The 19,755-nt window shown below is 60.3% G+C and overlaps 1 protein-coding gene across 1 annotated transcript in view; it reads left to right on the forward strand.

Annotated features, from left to right (window-relative positions):
• Positions 1-19,749, forward strand: part of LOC115833850 (serine/threonine-protein phosphatase 2A regulatory subunit B'' subunit beta-like) — a gene marked incomplete at its 3' end in the record, with an annotated part of 48,846 nt that extends 29,097 nt beyond the window's left edge. Inside the window, exons 3-11 of the mRNA XM_030808671.1 lie at positions 12,899-13,002; positions 13,256-13,358; positions 14,065-14,139; positions 14,580-14,666; positions 15,686-15,842; positions 17,320-17,368; positions 17,602-17,691; positions 17,938-18,131; positions 19,561-19,749. Coding sequence (XP_030664531.1) covers positions 12,899-13,002; positions 13,256-13,358; positions 14,065-14,139; positions 14,580-14,666; positions 15,686-15,842; positions 17,320-17,368; positions 17,602-17,691; positions 17,938-18,131; positions 19,561-19,749 — 1,048 coding nt within the window. The remainder of the gene's footprint in view (positions 1-12,898; positions 13,003-13,255; positions 13,359-14,064; positions 14,140-14,579; positions 14,667-15,685; positions 15,843-17,319; positions 17,369-17,601; positions 17,692-17,937; positions 18,132-19,560) is intronic.
• Positions 19,750-19,755: the final 6 nt, after the last annotated feature.

The following is a 19,755-nucleotide window of genomic DNA, read 5'->3' on the forward strand; positions in this document are numbered from 1 at the left end:
GCTCGGGCACCCACGGTGACCGTGGGCAGAGGCCAGCGGGGTGTGCACTTTCGTGACTTAATGCACCTGCGCTGTGGCAGCGGAACCCTGTGAGCGTCCAGCATGTGCGGGGGCCGCAGGCAAACTTCAGCTCCCCCGAAAGGCTGCCGAGCCTGTCTCGGTGGCACCCAGCTCGCCGCCAGGTGCAGGTGTCCTTCCACGTCTCCATCGTGTGCCTTTGGGACGGTTTTCTGTGAGCCGGGCCCCCGGCCCAGGGGACGAACGAGTAGGGGTATCGCTGGCATCATCAGGCTTCCCCGCGTAAGGCCCGCGCCGTCTCGAATTCTCCCCGTAGCGTGAGTGAGTGAGTGAGTTGTCAGGCGTGTGGAGTTTGGCCGGCGGCTGCTTGAGAACTCAGTCTGCGGGGACTTTACCTGATGAGGGGGTTCCCCCGTGGATCTTAGCCGTGGCTGTGCAGTGAGGTCCCTGTGTGTCTTCTCCTGTTTCGGTTGTTCCCGTCTGCGGTGTGAGTCACGGCTGGCGTCATACGTTATTTCCTCCCTTTCATCATCTTCACTCCTCTGTTTTCTCTGAAGCCCTTTGAGGAAGGATTATCAGCTCCTTCACCTCCACCCAAACTCCACCCCTCAGCTGCCCCCACAGGAAAACACTTTTTTCTCTGTTAATTTCCTTCAAACGTCGTTGGCTAATTGAAGGTTTTCATTTATTGAGACTATTTTGATGATTTACGTTTTTTCTAAAACAATTTTTTGCATAACTTAGAAATTTATTGCTCTAAAGCTTTTCTTTGTCTTGTACGATTTAAAAAATCTTTATCGTATCTGCATCATATAGACACTTTTTCTTTTTTTTTTTTTTTTTTTTTTTGAGATGGAGTCTCGCTCTGTCGCCCAGGCTGGAGTGCAGTGGCGCTATCTCAGCTCACTGCAAGCTCCGCCTCCCGGGTTCTGGCCATTCTCCTGCCTCAGCCTCTCCGAGTAGCTGGGACTACAGGCACCCGCCACCACGCCCGGCTAATTTTTTTTGTATTTTTAGTAGAGACGGGGTTTCACCGTGGTCTCGATCTCCTGACCTTGTGATCCTCCCGCCTCGGCCTCCCAAAGTGCTGGGATTACAAGCGTGAGCCACCGCGCCCGGCCATAGACACTTTTTCTTGACAGAATCATCTGTTTCTGGCTCCTTTCTTGATCCGTCATGCTACGGACTAACATATATCTCAGTAAGCAGCTGTCAGTGTTACAGATTATTTCAGTTCTTTCTCTCATGAATTTCTCCAGTCATCTTTTTTACATACACTTCTTTCTGTCATTTTTTTCTAGTTTGTTGAATATTTTGTTTTGTCAGCTGTATTCTGATATAATTACACACACTAAGATTCACCAATTTTAAGTGTACAGTTTGATCCCTTTTGGTAAAGCACACACCTGGGTATCCACCCCCACAGGCAGGACCGGTCGTTTGTCGCCTGCCCCGGGTTTCCCCCGTGCCTCCTTTTGCACCTCATCACTCCCCCTCTTTTCTCCCCGGCCCAGGCCAGCCACAGATGTGCTTCCGGACACTGTAGTTTTGCCTCTTAGAATTTCACACGAGGACTCGTGGAGTATTTTGTCTGTGGTTTCTGACTTCTTCCTGGCTGCATCTTTTTTTTATTTTTAAGTTTATTTTGAATGGACAAGTAATATTTGTATATATAGGGTACAGCGAGATGTTTCTCTATGTGTGTGTTGAGGATTGATTAAATCCTGTGGTGTGGATACTGTGGGGCTCGCCATGTGGCTGGCAGGGTGTGGTTACCGTGGGGCTCACTGTGTGTCTGGCAGGGTGTGGATACTGTGGAGCTCGCGTGTGGCTGGCCAGGGCGTGGATACTGTGGGGCTGGCTGTGCCCTGGCCATATGGGCAGCTCTTTCTATCACTGAGTAGCTTCTGCTGCATGTGTGCTCCATCTCTCCCCTGTTCCGGGGTCGATAGACGTCTGGTTGTTTTGGGTTTTGCCTCTTGTGAGTGAAGCTGCTCTGTGTCTGTGCACTGATTTATGCAGATGTGCTTGTGTTTTCCTGAGGTGATCAGTACCACAGAGGTGAGCTCTGCCTCATCTGGTGGCCACATGTTTAGTTTTGTAAGAAGATGTAAAACTGCTTCCAGGGCCCGGGCACGGTGGCTCGCTCCACTAATCCCAGCACTTTGGGAGGCCGAGGCGGGTGAATCACCTGAGGTCGGGAGTTCGAGGCCAGCCTGGCCAACATGGTGAAACCCCCATCTCTACTAAAAATAGAAAAATTAGCCAGGTGTGGTGGCAGGCGCCTGTAATCCCAGCTACTCGGGAGGCTGAGGCAGGAGAATCACTCGAACCCGGGAGGTGGAGGTTGCAGTGAGCCGAGATCGCACCACTGCACTCCAGCCTGGGCAACTAAGCAAGACTGTGTCTCCAGGCAAAAAAAAACAAAAAAACCTGCTTCCGGGGTGTCCCTGAGTGCATTTCCAGGCAGCAGCATTGGGGGACCCACTGCGGGCACGTGGCCTCACGCTTTGCCTTTAGCCGTTCTGTGCGTGTGCGTCTGTGTGTGTGCAGGTGTCCCGTCCTGGCTGTGCTCATTTCCCTGATGTACGTGTTGTGACCACCTTACGTGTTCTTTCTCATCAGTTTGTCTTTTTTTCATTTTGGGGCAGCTCTGTTGAGATATAACTGATGTGGGATACATGGCACGTGTTGAAGGTGCCGTTCAATGAGCTTCGACGTCCGTACCCGCCCATGAAACCATCCACACCACCAAGACGATAGGCGTCCCTGCATCCTTGCACTTGAACCGGAACGTGCGCTGGACTTTGCTGCTTTCTGATGCGCCCCTGCCCTCATCCCACACTACCTCAGGCTCCCTTTGTGTCAATATAGATTAGCCGGAATTTTCTAGAATTTTACATAAACAGAATCAGACAGCAGGCACTTTTTTTATTATGGTAAAATTCACATAACAGAATTCACCATTGTAACCATTTGGAGCACAGAACTCGGAGACGTTTGTTACATATACAGCATGGCGTTCCGTGCGCGTGTGCAGAGGCCGGATTGCGTGGCGTTCCATGTGTATGTGCAGAGGGCCAGATCGCGTGGCGTTCCGTGGGCGTGTGCAGAGGGCCAGATTGCGTGGCGTTCCGCGTGCGTGTGCAGAGGCCGGATCGCGTGGCGTTCCGCGTGCGTGTGCAGAGGCCGGATCGCGTGGCGTTCCGCGTGCGTGTGCAGAGGCCGGATCGCGTGGCGTTCCGCGTGCGTGTGCAGAGGCCGGATCGCGTGGCGTTCCGCGTGCGTGTGCAGAGGCCGGATCGCGTGGCGTTCCGCGTGCGTGTGCAGAGGCCGGATCGCGTGGCGTTCCGCGTGCGTGTGCAGAGGCCGGATCGCGTGGGCGTTCCGCGTGCGTGTGCAGAGGGCCAGATCGCGTGGCGTTCCGCGTGCGTGTGCAGAGGCCGGATCGCGTGGCGTTCCGCGTGCGTGTGCAGAGGCCGGATCGCGTGGCGTTCTGCGTGCGTGTGCAGAGGGCCGGATCGCGTGGCATTCCGGGTGCGTGTGCAGAGGGCCAGATCGCGTGGCGTTCCATGTGCGTGTGCAGAGGCCGGATCGCGTGGCGTTCCATGTGCGTGTGCAGTTCCACTTCCGGCTTTCTGAGGAACCTGCACGCTGTCTTCCCGAGTGGCTGCACCGTTGTTCGTTCCCACCATGTGAATTTTAGACCCGGCCCCTCCATTGCTACGACAGCGTGCTGGGATCGCATCGGCATCCTGTTGACTTCAGATTAACTTGGAAGAATCTTGACCACATGGAGGCTTCCGTGTCATGAACGCGGTCCTGCTCTCAGCGCAGTGCTGGAGAGCCGTGGAGAGCACGCCCCTTCCCTCCTCGGGCTCAAGTCGTCCCTGACACAGCGGCCCTGCCTGGCGTCCTTCATCACACTCAGGAGGCGCCTTCCCTTTCGTTTCCTCGTTTGTTTGTTTTTTTTTGAGACGGGTTCTCACTCTGCCCCCCGGCTGGTGTGCAGTGGCATGATCTCAGTTCACTGCAGCCTCGATCACCTGGGCTCCGGTGATCCACCCACCTCAGCCCTCCCGAGTAGCCGTGACTACTGGCACCCGCCGTCACACCTGGCTGATTTTTTCTTTTTTTGTAGAGACAGGGTTCTGCTGTGTTAAACAGCCCAGGCTGGTCTGGAACTCCTGGGCCGGAAGGGTCCTCTGGCCTCAGCCTCTCAAAGTGCTGGGATGATGACAGGCATGAGCCACCACGCCAGGCCTCAGTTTTACTGTTTAAAATTCTAAGTGTGCCTGGAAGTTTGTCCAGTATTCTGGACGTGTATTTCTGCATGTATTGAGGGGGCAGTGAGGTTTTCCTTTGGTCCTGTAAAAGGTGAATGGACCTGACTGACGTCTGAGTGTGAAGGCAGCCCCGGTCCCTGGGTGAGCCCCCGGTCCCTGGTCCACTGCGGCGTGTCACGCTTCTCCTATGCATTAGCTGTGCATTGCCCGGCCATGCAGGGGTTGTGTCCGCAGTCATGAAGGACTGGTCTTGACCTGACTGACGTCTGAGTGTGAAGGCAGCCCTGGTCTTTGGGTGAGCCCCCGGTCCCTGGATGAGGCCCCGGTCCCTGGATGAGCCCCCGGTCCCTGGATGAGCCCCCGGTCCCTGGGTGAGCCCCCGGTCTTTGGGTGAGCCCCTGGTCCCTGGATGAGCCCCGGTCCCTGGATGAGCCCCGGTCCCTGGATGAGCCCCGGTCCCTGGGTGAGCCCCGGTCTTGGGTGAGCGCCAGTCTTTGGGTGAGCCCCCGGTCCCTGGGTGAGCCCCCGGTTCCTGGGTGAGCCCCAGTCCTGGGTGAGCCCTGGTCTTTGGGTGAGCCCCCGGTCCTGGGTGAGCCCGGTCTTTGGGTGAGCCCCGGTCTTTGGGTGAGCCCCGGTCCCTGGGTGAGCCCCGGTCTTTGGGTGAGCGCCGGTCTTTGGGTGAGCCCCCGGTCCCTGGGTGAGCGCCGGTCTTTGGGTGAGCCCCGGTCTTTGGGTGAGCGCCGGTCTTTGGGTGAGCCCCCGGTCTTTGGGTGAGCGCCGGTCTTGGGTGAGCCCCGGTCCCTGGATGAGCCCCGGTCCCTGGGTGAGCCCCGGTCTTTGGGTGAGCCCCCGGTCCCTGGATGAGCCCCCGGTCCCTGGGTGAGCCCCAGTCTTTGGGTGAGCCCCGGTCTTTGGGTGAGCCCCCGGTCCCTGGATGAGCCCCGGTCCCTGGGTGAGCCCCCGGTCTTTGGGCGGTCTGGGTGAGCCCCCGGTCTTTGGGTGAGCCCCCGGTCCCTGGGTGAGCCCCAGTCTTTGGGTGAGCCCCTGGTCCTGGGTGAGCCCCCAGTTCCTGGGTGAGCCCCCGGTCTTTGGGTGAGCCCCCGGTCCCTGGGTGAGCCCCCGGTCTTTGGGTGAGCCCCCGGTCCTGGGTGAGCCCTGGTCTTTCGGTGAGCCCCCGGTCCCTGGGTGAGCCCCCAGTCTTTGGGTGAGCCCCCGGCCCCTGGTCCCTGGTCCACCACACAGTGTCACACTTCTCCTATGTGTTGGGCCCACATTGCCAGGCCTTGCAGTGGTTGCGTCTGCGCTCGTGAAGGACAGGCCTGCGGTCTCCTTTTCTTGTGATAGCTTTGGTCTGGTTTAGCATCGGCGGGGGATGCTGGCATCGGGGAGTGGCCTGGAAAATGTCCCTTAGAATTCACTTTTCTGGAGCCATTTGTTTAGAAAGGGTGTTATTTTTATTTGAATGTTTGGTAGAACTCATCAGTGAAGCCATTTGGGACAGAGTTTTCTCTGTGGGAAGGTTTTTAACGACAGCGTGAATTGTTTCAATAGACACAGGCTGTCTGTATCTTTTTTTTCTTTTTCTTTTTCTTTTTTTGAGACAGGGTCTTGCTATGTTGCCCAGGCTGGAATGCACTGGCGCCATCTGAATTCACTGCAACCTCCACCTCCTGGGTTCAAGCAATTCTCCTGCCTCAGCCTCCTGAGTAGCTGGGATTACAGGCATGCGCCACCACGCCCAGCTAATTTGTGTATTTTTAGGAAAGACGGGGTTTCACCATGTTGGCCATGCTGGTCTCAAACTCTTGACCTCAGGTGATCTGCCCGCCTCGGCGTCTCAAAGTGCTGGGATGACAGGCGTGAGCCACCGCGCCCGGCCACTGCCACCCACTTTTAAACCATCGGATCTCACAAGAACTCAGTATTACGAGAGCAGCAAGGGGGCCGTCCACCCTCATCACCCAGTCACCCCCCAGCAGAGCCCTGCTCCAACACTCAGGATCACAGTTCCCCATGAGACTTGGGTGGGGGCTTCGAGCCAGAGGCCACCACTGGTTCATGACCCTGAAGACTCCTCCGGCTCCGCGATGTCATGTGCTCACGTAGCCCGGCAGCGTTTTCATATCTTCACGTTTCTGCAGATCGTCCTCATGTCCTGTCACCTGCCGAGGAAGTCGTGCTGAAATTGCCAGCCGTGCTTGTGTGTCCTCCTTTCTCCTCCCACACCCGTTGGTCGGTGTCGGCGTGCCCTGTGCGAGCGTAGATGCTCGGGACTCGTCCGCCTCGCGAGTCCCCCCCGCAGCAGCACCATCACGTGGGCCTTGGGGCCGGTGGTGTTTCCTGCTTAGGGAGAGCTACTTTGAGGTCAGCAGAGCCATCGTGGAATAGGAATCAGCAGTACACGGGCAGACGGTCCACACAGAGCAAGGTGTGTGAGTCCCGTGTGCGTGTGCTGAGCGAGGGAAGCCAGGCCTAAAACTCTGCAGATGGCAGGGTCCCATTGCCGTGTCCTGGAAAAGCTGAACCAGAGCCACAGGGAGGAGGCCTGGGGGCCGTCGCCGTAGCTGCGTGCGGAGGGGCGGAAGGGACTGTCAGGGCTGGCGGCCTCGCTCCCTGTCCCGGCTGTGCGGGCGGGCGTGCCGCTCCGTTCCCTGGCCCCATAAGGAGTCGGTCTTTCCGTGTGTCGATCATGAAAAGACTTTTAAAAGTCAAATCAGGTTATCTGATGTTTCATTCCCTTTCCGATAAGGGTTTTGTAACATTCAGGTAAAACTGCTTATTTTTTTAAATGATGAGCTAATTCGTTTGGAGGTAATTTTCGGGTTTGGTGTGGTGGGGGGACTGTGTGCCCAGCACTCCCACGCTCAGTTCTCATCCCCCAGACGCCAGGGATGCAGCTGTCTCCGGTTGCAGTGTCATGCCTGTAGTCCCAGCATTTTGAGAGGCCAAGGCGGGAGGATCGCTTGAGGCCAAGGGTTCCAGACCAGCCTGGGCAACATAGTGAGACTTCACTGTAGAAATTTTTAAAATTACCCAGGCATGATAGCGCGCACCTGTGGTCCCAGCTACTTGGGAGGCTAAGGTGGGAGGATTGCTTGAGCCCGTGAAGTTGAGACCGCACTGAGCTGTGATCACACACTGCACTCCAGCCTGGGCAACAGCAAGACCGTGACTCAAAAACAAAAAAGGGATCACCCTGTAGCTAACCTGTAGGACTGGATACATTTGACTCCAGCCTGTAGGTCTGGATACATCTGACTCTAGCCTGTAGGTCTGGATACATTTGACTGCAGCCTGTAGGTCTGGATACATCTGACTCCAGCCTGTAGGACTCCGTACATCTGACTCCGGCCTGTAGGATTCGGTACATCTGACTCCGGCCTGTAGGACTCGGTACATCTGACTCCGGCCTGTAGGACTCGGTACATCTGACTCCGGCCTGTAGGACTGGATACATCTGACTCCGGCCTGTAGGTCTGGGTACATCTGACTCCGGCCTGTAGGACTGGGTACATCTGACTCCAGCCTGTAGGTCTGGGTACATCTGACTCCGGCCTGTAGGACTGGATACATCTGACTCCGGCCTGTAGGACTGGGTACATCTGACTCCGGCCTGTAGGACTCAGTACATCTGACTCCGGCCTGTAGGACTGGGTACATCTGACTCCAGCCTGTAGGTCTGGGTACATCTGACTCCGGCCTGTAGGACTGGATACATCTGACTCCGGCCTGTAGGACTGGGTACATCTGACTCCGGCCTGTAGGACTGGATACATCTGACTCCGGCCTGTAGGACTGGGTACATCTGACTCCGGCCTGTAGGACTGGGTACATCTGACTCCAGCCTGTAGGTCTGGGTACATCTGACTCCAGCCTGTAGGTCTGGGTACATCTGACTCCAGCCTGTAGGACTGGTACATCTGACTCCAGCCTGTAGGACTGGGTACATCTGACTCCAGCCTGTAGGACTGGGTACATCTGACTCCGGCCTGTAGGACTGGTACATCTGAGGTCTGGATACATCTGACTCCAGCCTGTAGGACTGGGTACATCTGACTCCAGCCTGTAGGACTGGGTACATCTGACTCCGGCCTGTAGGTCTGGATACATCTGACTCCGGCCTGTAGGTCTGGGTACATCTGACTCCGGCCTGTAGGTCTGGGTACATCTGCCTCCGGCCTGTAGGACTGGATACATCTGACTCCAGCCTGTAGGACTGGGTACATCTGACTCCGGCCTGTAGGACTGGGTACATCTGACTCCGGCCTGTAGGACTGGGTACATCTGACTCCGGCCTGTAGGTCTGGGTACATCTGACTCCGGCCTGTAGGTCTGGGTACATCTGACTCCAGCCTGTAGGACTCGGTACATCTGACTCCAGCCTGTAGGACTGGGTACATCTGACTCCAGCCTGTAGGTCTGGGTACATCTGACTCCAGCCTGTAGGTCTGGGTACATCTGACTCCAGCCTGTAGGACTCGGTACATCTGACTCCAGCCTGTAGGACTGGGTACATCTGACTCCAGCCTGTAGGACTGGGTACATCTGACTCCGGCCTGTAGGTCTGGATACATCTGACTCCGGCCTGTAGGTCTGGGTACATCTGACTCCGGCCTGTAGGTCTGGGTACATCTGCCTCCGGCCTGTAGGACTGGATACATCTGACTCCAGCCTGTAGGACTCGGTACGTCTGACTCCAGCCTGTAGGACTGGGTACATCTGACTCCGGCCTGTAGGTCTGGGTACGTCTGACTCCGGCCTGTAGGTCTGGATACATCTGACTCCAGCCTGTAGGACTGGGTACATCTGACTCCGGCCTGTAGGTCTGGATAGATTTGATGCTCCATCCCTGCCACTGGGTCATTACGGCGTGTCTTGCACAGAGTGAGGAGCACAGATGTGAAGGCTCACACATCCCCCCATCCCTGGGTGTTGAGTGCTTGAAATCTGCACGGCCCGTGAGCCAGAACCGTCTGATGAGGTCAAAAGCGTGGGACTAGCACCAGCCCGAGGGCCCAGGGGTGCACCAGTGCTGCACCCAGCTCATTCCAGGGCACCCTTCCTGGTAGCCAGGGCTGAGCTCCATCAGGATCCTCGTCACGGGAGCTGGCACGTGCCTGTGCGTCCTGCAGGGCCTGGCCCCTCCCGCTCCACACGGCTGCCTTCGAGTCACCCACAGGGGCACCGGAGAGAGTCCTTTCCCACAACTGCACTGCACTCCCCGCTATGGCACACCGCCCCCTCCGCAGTCCCCCACGCCCTCCGTGGTCACTCCCGCCCTGCACCTGTCAGGCCGACTCTGCCACCGTTTATTCCCTCAGTCCCTGCTCTGGCGTCCGGCTCCTCTCCCCTGGAGCACCGTGAATCAAGCAGCCGACGTCCCATCCGTGCAGGCTGTCACGGGCACGGGCCCTCTTCCCACTGGGGTGCTTCTGAGAGGACGGATGTCCTGGCTGGCCCACAAGGTTTTATGCTCAGCCGCCCTGTGAGCCGCTTTCCCGGCAGCTGCGCAGTGTCCCAGTTCCCCCAGCAACGCCGAGGACACCCAGCTGCCTGGCAGCCTTGCGGGACCTGGCGTCTTCCGTCCTTTTTGTCTCAGCCGCGCGTGTCATGTTCTTGTTCTCTCCGTGCCCCGTGAACCCTGCCCTCGCCAGCGCCACTACTGGGCGCTTCACCTTGTCTGCGGCCGTCGTGCGCCCCTCTCTGGAGGGGGCAGTGCACGTGCAGGCTGTGAAGGGTTCGGGCCTCTTTCTCACTGATGCTTAAAATTCTGCCTCTGAGTCCCTTGTCAGAATCTCGCCTTGCAGAGACACTTCTCCCTCTGTGTCTTGTCCTGGCATTGTATTCACCGTGCCGGTAGCTGACCCTGAGTCCTGTGCTGGGGCGGTGCAGCAGGCCACTCTCTTCCTTCAGGGAGTGCACGTGTGTCCCGTGAAAGAAACCTTGGCTGCGGCACAGCCATGCAGCGTCCCTCGCTTCCTTCCAGGAGGGCCGCTGTTTGGCCTTTCACCCTTTGGGCTGGGATGCCCTGTATTCAGTTTGTGTGAAGTGGGTTTGCCTGTGGATATTCCACGGGGCTCTGTCCCAACTCACTTCCTTCCCTTGCTCCCTTCGGCTGCCAGTGCCTGACGGAGACTGATTCTTCATTACTCTGACTTTACAGGAAGGGTTGAAACCGGGCGGTGGGACTTACATCCACCAACTTGGTCCCCCTGTGAGTTCTTTTGTGTTCCCTGGTAAGTTTTCACGAGCCTGTCCGTGTATACTACAAACCCCAAAACATCAAGCCCTCGATGCATGTGGGTGGGGATCGCGTGGACTCTGTGGGCGGGGATCGCGTGGACTCTGTGGGCGGGGATTGCGTGGACTCTGGGCGGGGAGATCGCATGGACTCTGGGCGGGGATCACGTGGACTCAGGGCAGGGATTGCGTGGACTCTGTGGGCGGGGATGGCGTGGACTCTGTGGGCGGGGATCGCGTGGACTCTGTGGGCGGGGATCGCGAGGACTCTGGGCGGGGATCGCGTGGACTCTGTGGGTGGGGATCGCGTGGACTCGGGGTCAACAGAGTCGTCTGGAAGAAACTGCAGCCTGTGAACTCAGCAGTGAGGTCCACCTCACCACGTTTAGGTCTTTGATTTCACCCAGCCGGGCCCTGCAGTTTGCTTTGTAGACACTGTGTGTGATTTTTGTTCCATTGTTTCGTAGGTTGATTTTTAATGCTCTTGATAGATGGCATTTATTGAAGATTTTATTTTCTAGTTGTTTGTTGTCAGTATATTGAAATAATTTATTTTTGCATATTGTCCTTGGACCCAGCAACTTGCTGAAGATACTTATTAATTCCCGTATTTGGTAAGCGTTTGGATTGTCTACACAGTGTGTTGCTTGTGAATTATGACAGTTCTGCTTCTTCCTCTGCCTCGCGGCATCTTTCAGCCTTTCTCTTGCCTGCTGCCCTGGCTCGGCCGTCCAGGCGGCCTTGGTGGTGACACTGTCCTCTTGTTTCCAGCACAGGGAGGAAGTGTTCGTGTGTCATCGCTGTCTGAGCAGCTGGGGTGTTTCGTAGAGGCCCTTTGTCTTAGAGCATTCAGGCTGCTGTCACGAAACTCCATAGCCCGGGCAGCTCGTCACCAGCAGACATTTACTGTTCACAGGTCTGCAGGCTGGAAGATCACGGTGTGGCAAAGCGGTGCCTGGTTCATCAACGGCCCGCTGTGTCCTCACAGGGTGGAAGGGGTGAGGGAGCTCTCTGGGGTCCCTTAGAAGGGGACTCACCGTATTCGTGAGGCCCCACCTCCCAACACCATCGCCTTGGGGGAGAGGATTTCTTGGGGACCCAGGCATTCACGCCATAGCACCCTTTATTAGAATAAGAGTGTCCCTCCTGATTCTGGTTTCCTGGTCTAGTAGTAGTATTAGATACTCCTGGTCATTATTACCGAGTTGCAATTGCTACTGTGTGTTCTGTGTGGGATTTCTGCCTCTGCTCTCCAGTGATAACTGGCCTGTGACTTCCTGTGTCCTTGACCGTGTACGGCCTGTGCCAGCCTCGGAACAGGCACTGGGAAACGCCCCTCGTTTTTATTCTCCAGGGGAACGCATGTGTGATTTCTTCCTTAAATGTTTGGTCGACTCATGGAGCAGCCTTTGGGGGCTGGAATTTTCTCGGTGAGACAGTTTTAAATTATGGATTCAATTTCTTGTAGAAACAGCCCTTTCAGATTTTCTGTTGTAGTTTATTTTTTGACTTGTTCTTCACGGAGTCTGTTTCAACAGTCATCTGACTTATAGACATAAAGTGATTCATGGGTATCCACTATCTGATGTTTGCAGGATCTGCGGTTACAGCTGACATGGCTAATTTTGTATTTTTAGTAGAGACGGGGTTTCATCATGTTGGCCAGGCTGGTCTCGAACTCCTGACCTCAGGTGATCCACCCGCCTCTGCCTCCTAAAGTGCTGGGATGACAGCCATGAACCACCGCGCCCAGCCAGAGTGAATTAATTTTTAAGAAATCTTTCAAATCATCGAATTTTGATTTTGTTGATTTTCTGTTACTATTTACTTTTTGTTCCATCTCTGCCATGTATTTGTTTCTTTGAGGTAGAAGAATGTAGATGATCGATCTTAAACTTTCCTTCCACACGCGTGTATTTAAGGTGTGAACTTGCCATAGCTCGCTGCTGTAGGTGTGTCCCATACATTCCATGAGATGTTTCCGTCGCTGTCCGATTCACCACATGGCCTGGCTGCCCGGGCCATTTATTCCCGCACTTACTGCTTCTCAGTATGTGCCGCTTGATTTCCAGACGCTGGGGATGCAGCCGCCTCTGGTTACAGTGCCCATGCGTGGTGTCTGTTCAGGGGAGACTGCGTGCCCGGCACTCCCACGCTCAGCTCTCATGACTGAGTTCGAAGGCTGGAGCGAAAGCCACGTTGAGTTTGCAGACGCCCAGACAGGCCTCGCTGAGTGTGCTGTGTGTCTCTGCAGCAGGGGGTCTCTGGGCAGCGTCGGTCAGGCGCGAGGTGCACAGCAGGAGCACGGGCATCCAGGCCCCGCTGACCGCCCACTCCTGCCCTCTGTGCCCCAGGCCTGCGGCTGCCCCCTCTACTGGAAGGCGCCGCTCTTCTATGGCGCCGGCGGGGAGCGCACGGGCTCCGTGTCCGTCCACAAGTTCGTCGCCATGTGGAGAAAGTGAGTCCCGGGCTGGGCAGGGTGCTGTGTTGGGAGGGCGGAGGCGTCCCCGGGTCCCCGTGGCTCCAGGATGGGTGCCCCCTGCGGCTGCCGCAGTGAGAGGAGAAACCCGCGTATGGGCACAGGCCTGGCCGTCGTGCGTGGCCACCTGCCACGTACCACGTGGAATACTATGCACGTGTTCCACCCTGCGTCTGCGGGGTCGAAGGCCACCCCCCTGTGAGGGTGGCGCCCAGTCATCTTGTCCTTCCAGAATCCTCCAGAACTGCCACGATGACGCGGCCAAGTTCGTCCATCTGCTCATGAGCCCCGGCTGCAACTACCTGGTGCAGGAGGACTTTGTCCCCTTCTTACAGGTGAGAGCCTGCGTCCACACTGCACGCCTCATCCCTCACGGGAGGGCCGGCGTCTACACTGCACACCTTATTACTCACGGGAGGGCCGGCGTCCACACTGCACGCCTCATCCCTCACGGGAGGGCCGGCGTCTGCACCGCACACCTTATTACTCACGGGAGGGCCGGCGTCTACACCGCACACCTTATCCCTCACGGGAGGGCCGGCGTCTACACCACACACCTTATTACTCACGGGAGGGCCGGCGTCTGCACCGCACACCTTATTACTCACGGGAGGGCCGGCGTCTACACCGCACGCCTCATCCCTCACGGGAGGGCCGGCGTCTACACCGCACACCTTATCCCTCACGGGAGGGCCGGCGTCTACACCGCACACCTTATTACTCACGGGAGGGCCGGCGCCTACACCGCACGCCTCATCCCTCACGGGAGGGCCGGCGTCTACACCGCACCCTTATCCCTCACGGGAGGGCCGGCGTCTACACCGCACACCTTATTACTCACGGGAGGGCCGGCGCCTACACCGCACGCCTCATCCCTCACGGGAGGGCTGGCGTCTACACCGCACACCTTATCCCTCACAATGGGGGGGAGGGGGACCGGCGTCTACACTGCACACCTCACGGGAGGGCCGGCGTCTACACCGCACACCTCACGGGAGGGCCGGCATCTACCCGGTGCGCCTCGTGTCCTCCCACCCGCAGGACGTGGTGAACACGCACCCGGGGCTCTCGTTCCTGAAGGAGGCGTCCGAGTTCCACTCGCGCTATATCACCACGGTGGGTCCCCAGCGGAGGGGCCGTCGGTTGCAGCGCGGGGCGGGGGTGTTTCTGCAGCGGCCGCCGCGGGGGCTTCTGCAGAGCAGGGCAGGCGGGGCCCGGGGGTCCTGAGCTTCCGGAGGGGGCGGCCGCGCCGTGGGACGGTCTGCACCCGCCCGGGAGCCCGGTGTTGGGGGGACTCTGGTTTTCCGGGGTGGCCGCGCCGCTTTCCCACCTGTCCTGGGCCCGCGTAGCTCGGGGACGTTCTCGGCCAGAGCCTCCCCGCTTTCCGCGGCCTGGGGCGGCCCCTCCTGCAGGGCCCTTCCCGCTGCTCCCACCCGTTCCCTGGCGGACTTCGTGCGGCTGGGACCAAGGCCGCGACCCTCTCCCGGCTCCGGTCTCCGTGCGGGGCGAGGCTCCTGGGGGTCTGCGCGCCCACCGCACTGACGGCGCCCCCGCAGGTCATCCAGCGGATCTTCTACGCCGTGAACCGGTCCTGGTCCGGCAGGATCACCTGCGCCGAGCTGCGGAGGAGCTCCTTCCTGCAGGTGCGCAGCGGCCCGGCCCGGCCCGGCTCGGCCCGGCTCTGCCGTCCCCCTTCCTCCCCCTCCCTCCCTCTCCCTGTCCCTCCCTCCCTCCCTCCCTCTCCCCGTCCCTCCCTCCCTCCCTCTCCCCGTCCCTCCCTCCCTCCCTCTCCCCGTCCCTCCCTCCCCTCTCCCCGTCCCTCCCTCCCTCTCCCCGTCCCTCCCTCCCTCTCCCGTCCCTCCCTCCCTCTCCCCGTCCCTCCCTCCCTCTCCCCGTCCCTCCCTCCCTCTCCCCTCCTCCCTCCCTCTCCCCTTCCCTCCCTCCCTCTCCCCGTCCCTCCCTCCCTCCCCCGTCCCTCCCTCCCTCCCCCGTCCCTCCCTCCCTCCCTCCCCCCGTCCCTCCCTCCCTCTCCCCTTCCTTCCCTCCCTCTCCCCTTCCTTCCCTCCCTCGCCCCCTCCTTCCCTCCCTCGCCCCTTCCTTCCCTCCCTCTCCCCCTCCCTCTCCCCCTCCCTCTCCCCGTCCCTCTCCCCGTCCCTCTCCCCCTCCCTCTCCCCGTCCCTCTCCCCTCCCTCTCCCCGTCCCTCTCCCCGTCCCTCTCCCCGTCCCTCTCCCCGTCCCTCTCCCCCTCTCTCTCCCCGTCCCTCTCCCCCTCCCTCTCTCTCCCCCTCCCTCTCTCTCCTCCTCCTTCCCTCCCCCTCCCCCCGCTCCCACCTCCACCACACCCCAGCCCACCCCAGGCCTGTGAGCACTGGGACTGCACCGCCTGCGCTTGGGGGTCCATGGTTGAGTAAGGAGGCCGGCGGGCGGGGGGGCTTACTGGGCACCATCCGGAGGGGGAGTTGAGCCCTGATTCCCCCAGAGCCACCCGCCACCCCCACGCTCGCCTAGGGAGCCGCCCCCGTGCTGGAGCTCCCCCCACCGCAGAGTTGCCCCCACTCGGAGCGCCCCCGGCCCCAGCGCCCCAGTCCCCACCACCCACGGAGCGGCCCCGCCCCGCCCAGCCTTCCCTGCCCGCGCTCAGGCCTCCCGGGTCCTTCGGCAGAATGTGGCGCTGCTGGAGGAGGAGGCGGACATCAACCAACTGACCGAATTCTTCTCCTACGAGCACTTCTATGTCATCTACTGCAAGTTCTGGGAGCTGGACACGGACCACGACCTGCTTATCGACGCGGACGACCTGGCGCGGCACAATGACCACGGTGCGCAGGGACAGAGGGGCGGGCGCGGCGCCGGGACACCGAGCACACCCTTCTCTCAGGGCCTCCCGGGTCTGCAGCTGCCTCTCCTTCCCCACTCCCCGCTCTGCGCTCTGTGCCTGCAGCTGCCTCTCCAGCTGCCTCTCCTTCCCCACTGCCCGCTCTTGTGTCCCCGTGTGCGCCTCTGCCTGCGGGCGTCTTCAGGGTCAGTGTGGGCCGCTGGTCCTGAGGCTGGGACAGCCGCACCCGGGCCCGAGGGCCAGCAACGCTGTGGGGCTTCATTGTTAACACCCGAGCAAGGGCCGCAGACCAGACGCCTTCCCTCAGGAGCTCCCGGTTCCAGGTTCCAGCCCCGAAGGCCTGCAGCAGTTTCCATCCCAGACTAGGTGGAGCCCCAGGTTTAGACGTGGTCAAATATCTGCGCGGAGCCGGTGCCTCCCAGGTGCCCTCACGGCAGCCACCACCTCCCGGCTCCTCTAAGAGTCATGGACACTTCCAGGAACTCAAACCGCCTGTGGCCTGAGGGGCTTGAGTTTTCTAAAGGGTTAAAGTGTTTTTCCCCCAAAAAAACCATGTGACCAAGACTATTTCCGAATTACGGTGGCATCTGTTGTGTGTGGTCAGCTCACATTCCTGGTTCCCCGAACGTGCGCTCCACCCATCTGCGTCTCCCGGGGCTGGTCCTGGGTCGCTTGGCCGCAGTAGATCCCCGCGTCGGACGCGCACCTGAGCAGACGTAGCATTCCCTGGATTTGTCCTGCACTCAGTTCAGGGAGCCACCTACGCCCTGGGCACCCTGAGCACAGCTCCACAGTGCCGGCCCGTGTGGCCCGAGCCAGCGCTTGCACAGCTGGGAATCTGCCCAGAACCAGGCACTCACTGTCCCTGTGAACCCCTGGCCCGGCCCCATCTTTCCGTGCTCCTGTGGAACCCACTCTCAGCCCCAGGGCAGGACGGTGTGTGTGCGGCCGGGCTGGGCTGTTTCGCACGCACTGCGGCCTGAAGCCGGGGCACCTTGGCTTGTGCGTCCCAGGGACACCGGTGACCGCAGGGATGGCCGCCCAGGCTGCGGGACCTTGTGGCCACCTGAGCTGAAGGCGACGGTGCCTTCACTCTTGCCTCTTGTTAGTGAAGTTTTGGTTGAAACGTGTTTGTTTTCGTGATTGCACTCGAGGTCTCTCTCTCCCTCTGGAAGCTGAACCTTTGAGGCCTGAATGTTCTGCTCTTTACAGCTCGGTCTTGGAACCGTGCTCAGCTTTGCGCTCTGTGGATTTCACGCTGGACTGGGCTCTGCTCGACGGGAAAGGGTGGTGGGCACCCAGGAGGGGCCTGTGCAGGGGCATCGGAGCCCCGGGGCCCTCCCAGACCCAGGCCTCCTCTCAGCACTTCAGTCCCCACCGCATCCAGCCTCGGCTCGGGGGGTGGTGACGTCGGGGCCCAGGCACGGTGCGGGCTGCCCATCAACCCCATTCCTTTCCAGCCATTTCCACCAAGATGATCGACAGGATCTTCTCGGGAGCGGTCACACGGTACGTACGGCTCAGGTGCCTGGCGGCAGCCATTGCCCCACGAGGACCCGGTCCCTCTCCTCATCATTGCCTGACATGAGCTTGTCGTGTCCCGACAGCGAGTGGCCGTCACCCCAGGCCCTGAGGGGGGAGCACGTGTCTCTGTCACGTGAAACCCTAGTGTGGTGGGGGGGGGGCCTGTGAAGCTGTCCCTGACATGCCTCTTCGTCTCTCCATCCTGGCCTTGGATCTAGAGGCAGAAAAGTGCAGAAGGAAGGGAAGATCAGCTACGCCGACTTTGTCTGGTTTTTGATCTCTGAGGAAGACAAAAAAACGCCGACCAGGTGGGTTCCTGCCGCGGCGCGTTCGTCCCGGTGGAGGAGCCGGGAGCCGCCCACGTGACGTGTGTCCCCAGGCGGATGCGTGTGCGCCTGGTGGGGGCTGCATGGGACAGGGGGACGCGTGCACACCTGGTGGGGGCTGCAGGGCACGGGGACGCGTGCATGCCTGGTGGGGGGCTGCTCCAGGGGCTGCAGGTCATGGGCTAGAAGGGCCCAGGGCAGGGGCTGACAGAGCTCGCCGTGCCGCAGCATCGAGTACTGGTTCCGCTGCATGGACCTGGACGGGGACGGCGCCCTGTCCATGTTCGAGCTCGAGTACTTCTACGAGGAGCAGTGCCAAAGGCTGGACAGCATGGCCATCGAGGCCCTGCCCTTCCAGGACTGCCTCTGCCAGATGCTGGACCTGGTCAAGCCGAGGACCGAAGGTGACGCCCCTTCGAAGGGTGAGGGGACGGACGGGAGAGGGGACGGCCCAGGGTGAGGGGACGGACGGGAGAAGGGACGGCCCAGGGTGAGGGGACGGACAGGAGAGGGGACGGCCCAGGGAGAGGGGATGGCCCAGGGAGAGGGGACGGACGGGAGAGGGGATGGCCCAGGGTGAGGGGACGGACGGGAGAGGGGACGGCCCAGGGTGAGGGGACAGACGGGAGAGGGGACGGCCCAGGGAGAGGGGGACGGCCCAGGGCGAGGGGACGGACGGGAGAGGGGACGGCCCAGGGCGAGGGGACGGACGGGAGAGGGGACGGCCCAGGGCGAGGGGACGGACGGGAGAGGGGACGGCCCAGGGCGAGGGGACGGACGGGAGAGGGGACGGCCCAGGGTGAGGGGACGGACGGGAGAGGGGACGGCCCAGGGTGAGGGGACAGACGGGAGAGGGGACGGCCCAGGGAGAGGGGACGGCCCAGGGCGAGGGGACGGACGGGAGAGGGGACGGCCCAGGGTGAGGGGACGGACGGGAGAGGGACAGCCCAGGGTGAGGGGACAGACGGGAGAGGGGACGGCCCAGGGAGAGGGGATGGCCCTGGGTGAAGGGACGTCCCCCTGTGAGGCACTGTCCCTGCTGCGAGGGGACACTGGGGGAGGGACACTCCTACTCTGAGTTTGTGACAAGGGCCAGCACCACAGGTGCGCAGTCTCATGGTGCAAGAACGTCCTATTCGGGGCGTCGACACCCCGAGGGTGACCTGGAGAACCCAGGGCCGGGGCTCACTGGGGACGTCGGATCCGGGCTGAGGGACCAGTTGCCACATTTGTGCTGATGCCGCACAAGGCGGTCCTCCCCTCTCACCTCCCTTCTCCCCCCCACCCCTGTTCCCCCCACACCATCGCCCCAGCTCCTCCCGCCCGCCCTGGTGCCCTCTAAGGCAAAGGAGAGCCCTCACCGTCCACGCCGCCTGGCTTCCTTCTGCACCTCAGAATCCAGCTCTGGGGCTTTCACTTTGGAAATGGCTCTGAAGCCCGGGCAGCGCCCTGCAGTCCTGCCCCTCCCTGGCCGTGGGGCTCCTCCCACTGCTCAGTGTCCCCGGGACACCATCCGGCCTCTGCCTGCACGGGGAGCTCCGTTCTCTGTAATTTCAGATCCAGAGCTGCCCCTGCTGGCCGTGCCTCCCTGCGCCTGCACCACGTCCCAGTTCACGCGTCCTTGGGGCACAGGTGGCCCCAGCTGCCTCCGCAACGTGGCCTCCCACGCCTCAGTTCCCACCCAGAACCAGGACACGCGTGTGTCCGCCTTTCACGTCAAACACGTGGCGTGAGAGCCCAGAGCTTCGTGCCGTGTCCTTAAGCACGTGTGACCGGACGCGCACACCCCACACGCAGGCCCCAAAGGTGAGGCCGGGCTCACACGCCTTGGACGCGCTTCCCTCCCCGCAGGGAAGATCACTCTGCAGGACCTGAAGCGCTGCAAGCTGGCCAACGTCTTCTTCGACACCTTCTTCAACATCGAGAAGTACCTCGACCACGAGCAGAAAGAGCAGATCTCCCTGCTCAGGGTGAGTGCGGCGGGCACGCGGGCTGGGCTGCGCCACGCCGTGTACGTAACGTGGGTGCTTCCTCCAGGACAGTGAC

The sequence above is a fragment of the Nomascus leucogenys genome, unplaced genomic scaffold (assembly GCF_006542625.1).
Source record: "Nomascus leucogenys isolate Asia unplaced genomic scaffold, Asia_NLE_v1 000907F_72361_qpd_obj, whole genome shotgun sequence".
Taxonomy (NCBI): domain Eukaryota; kingdom Metazoa; phylum Chordata; class Mammalia; order Primates; family Hylobatidae; genus Nomascus; species Nomascus leucogenys.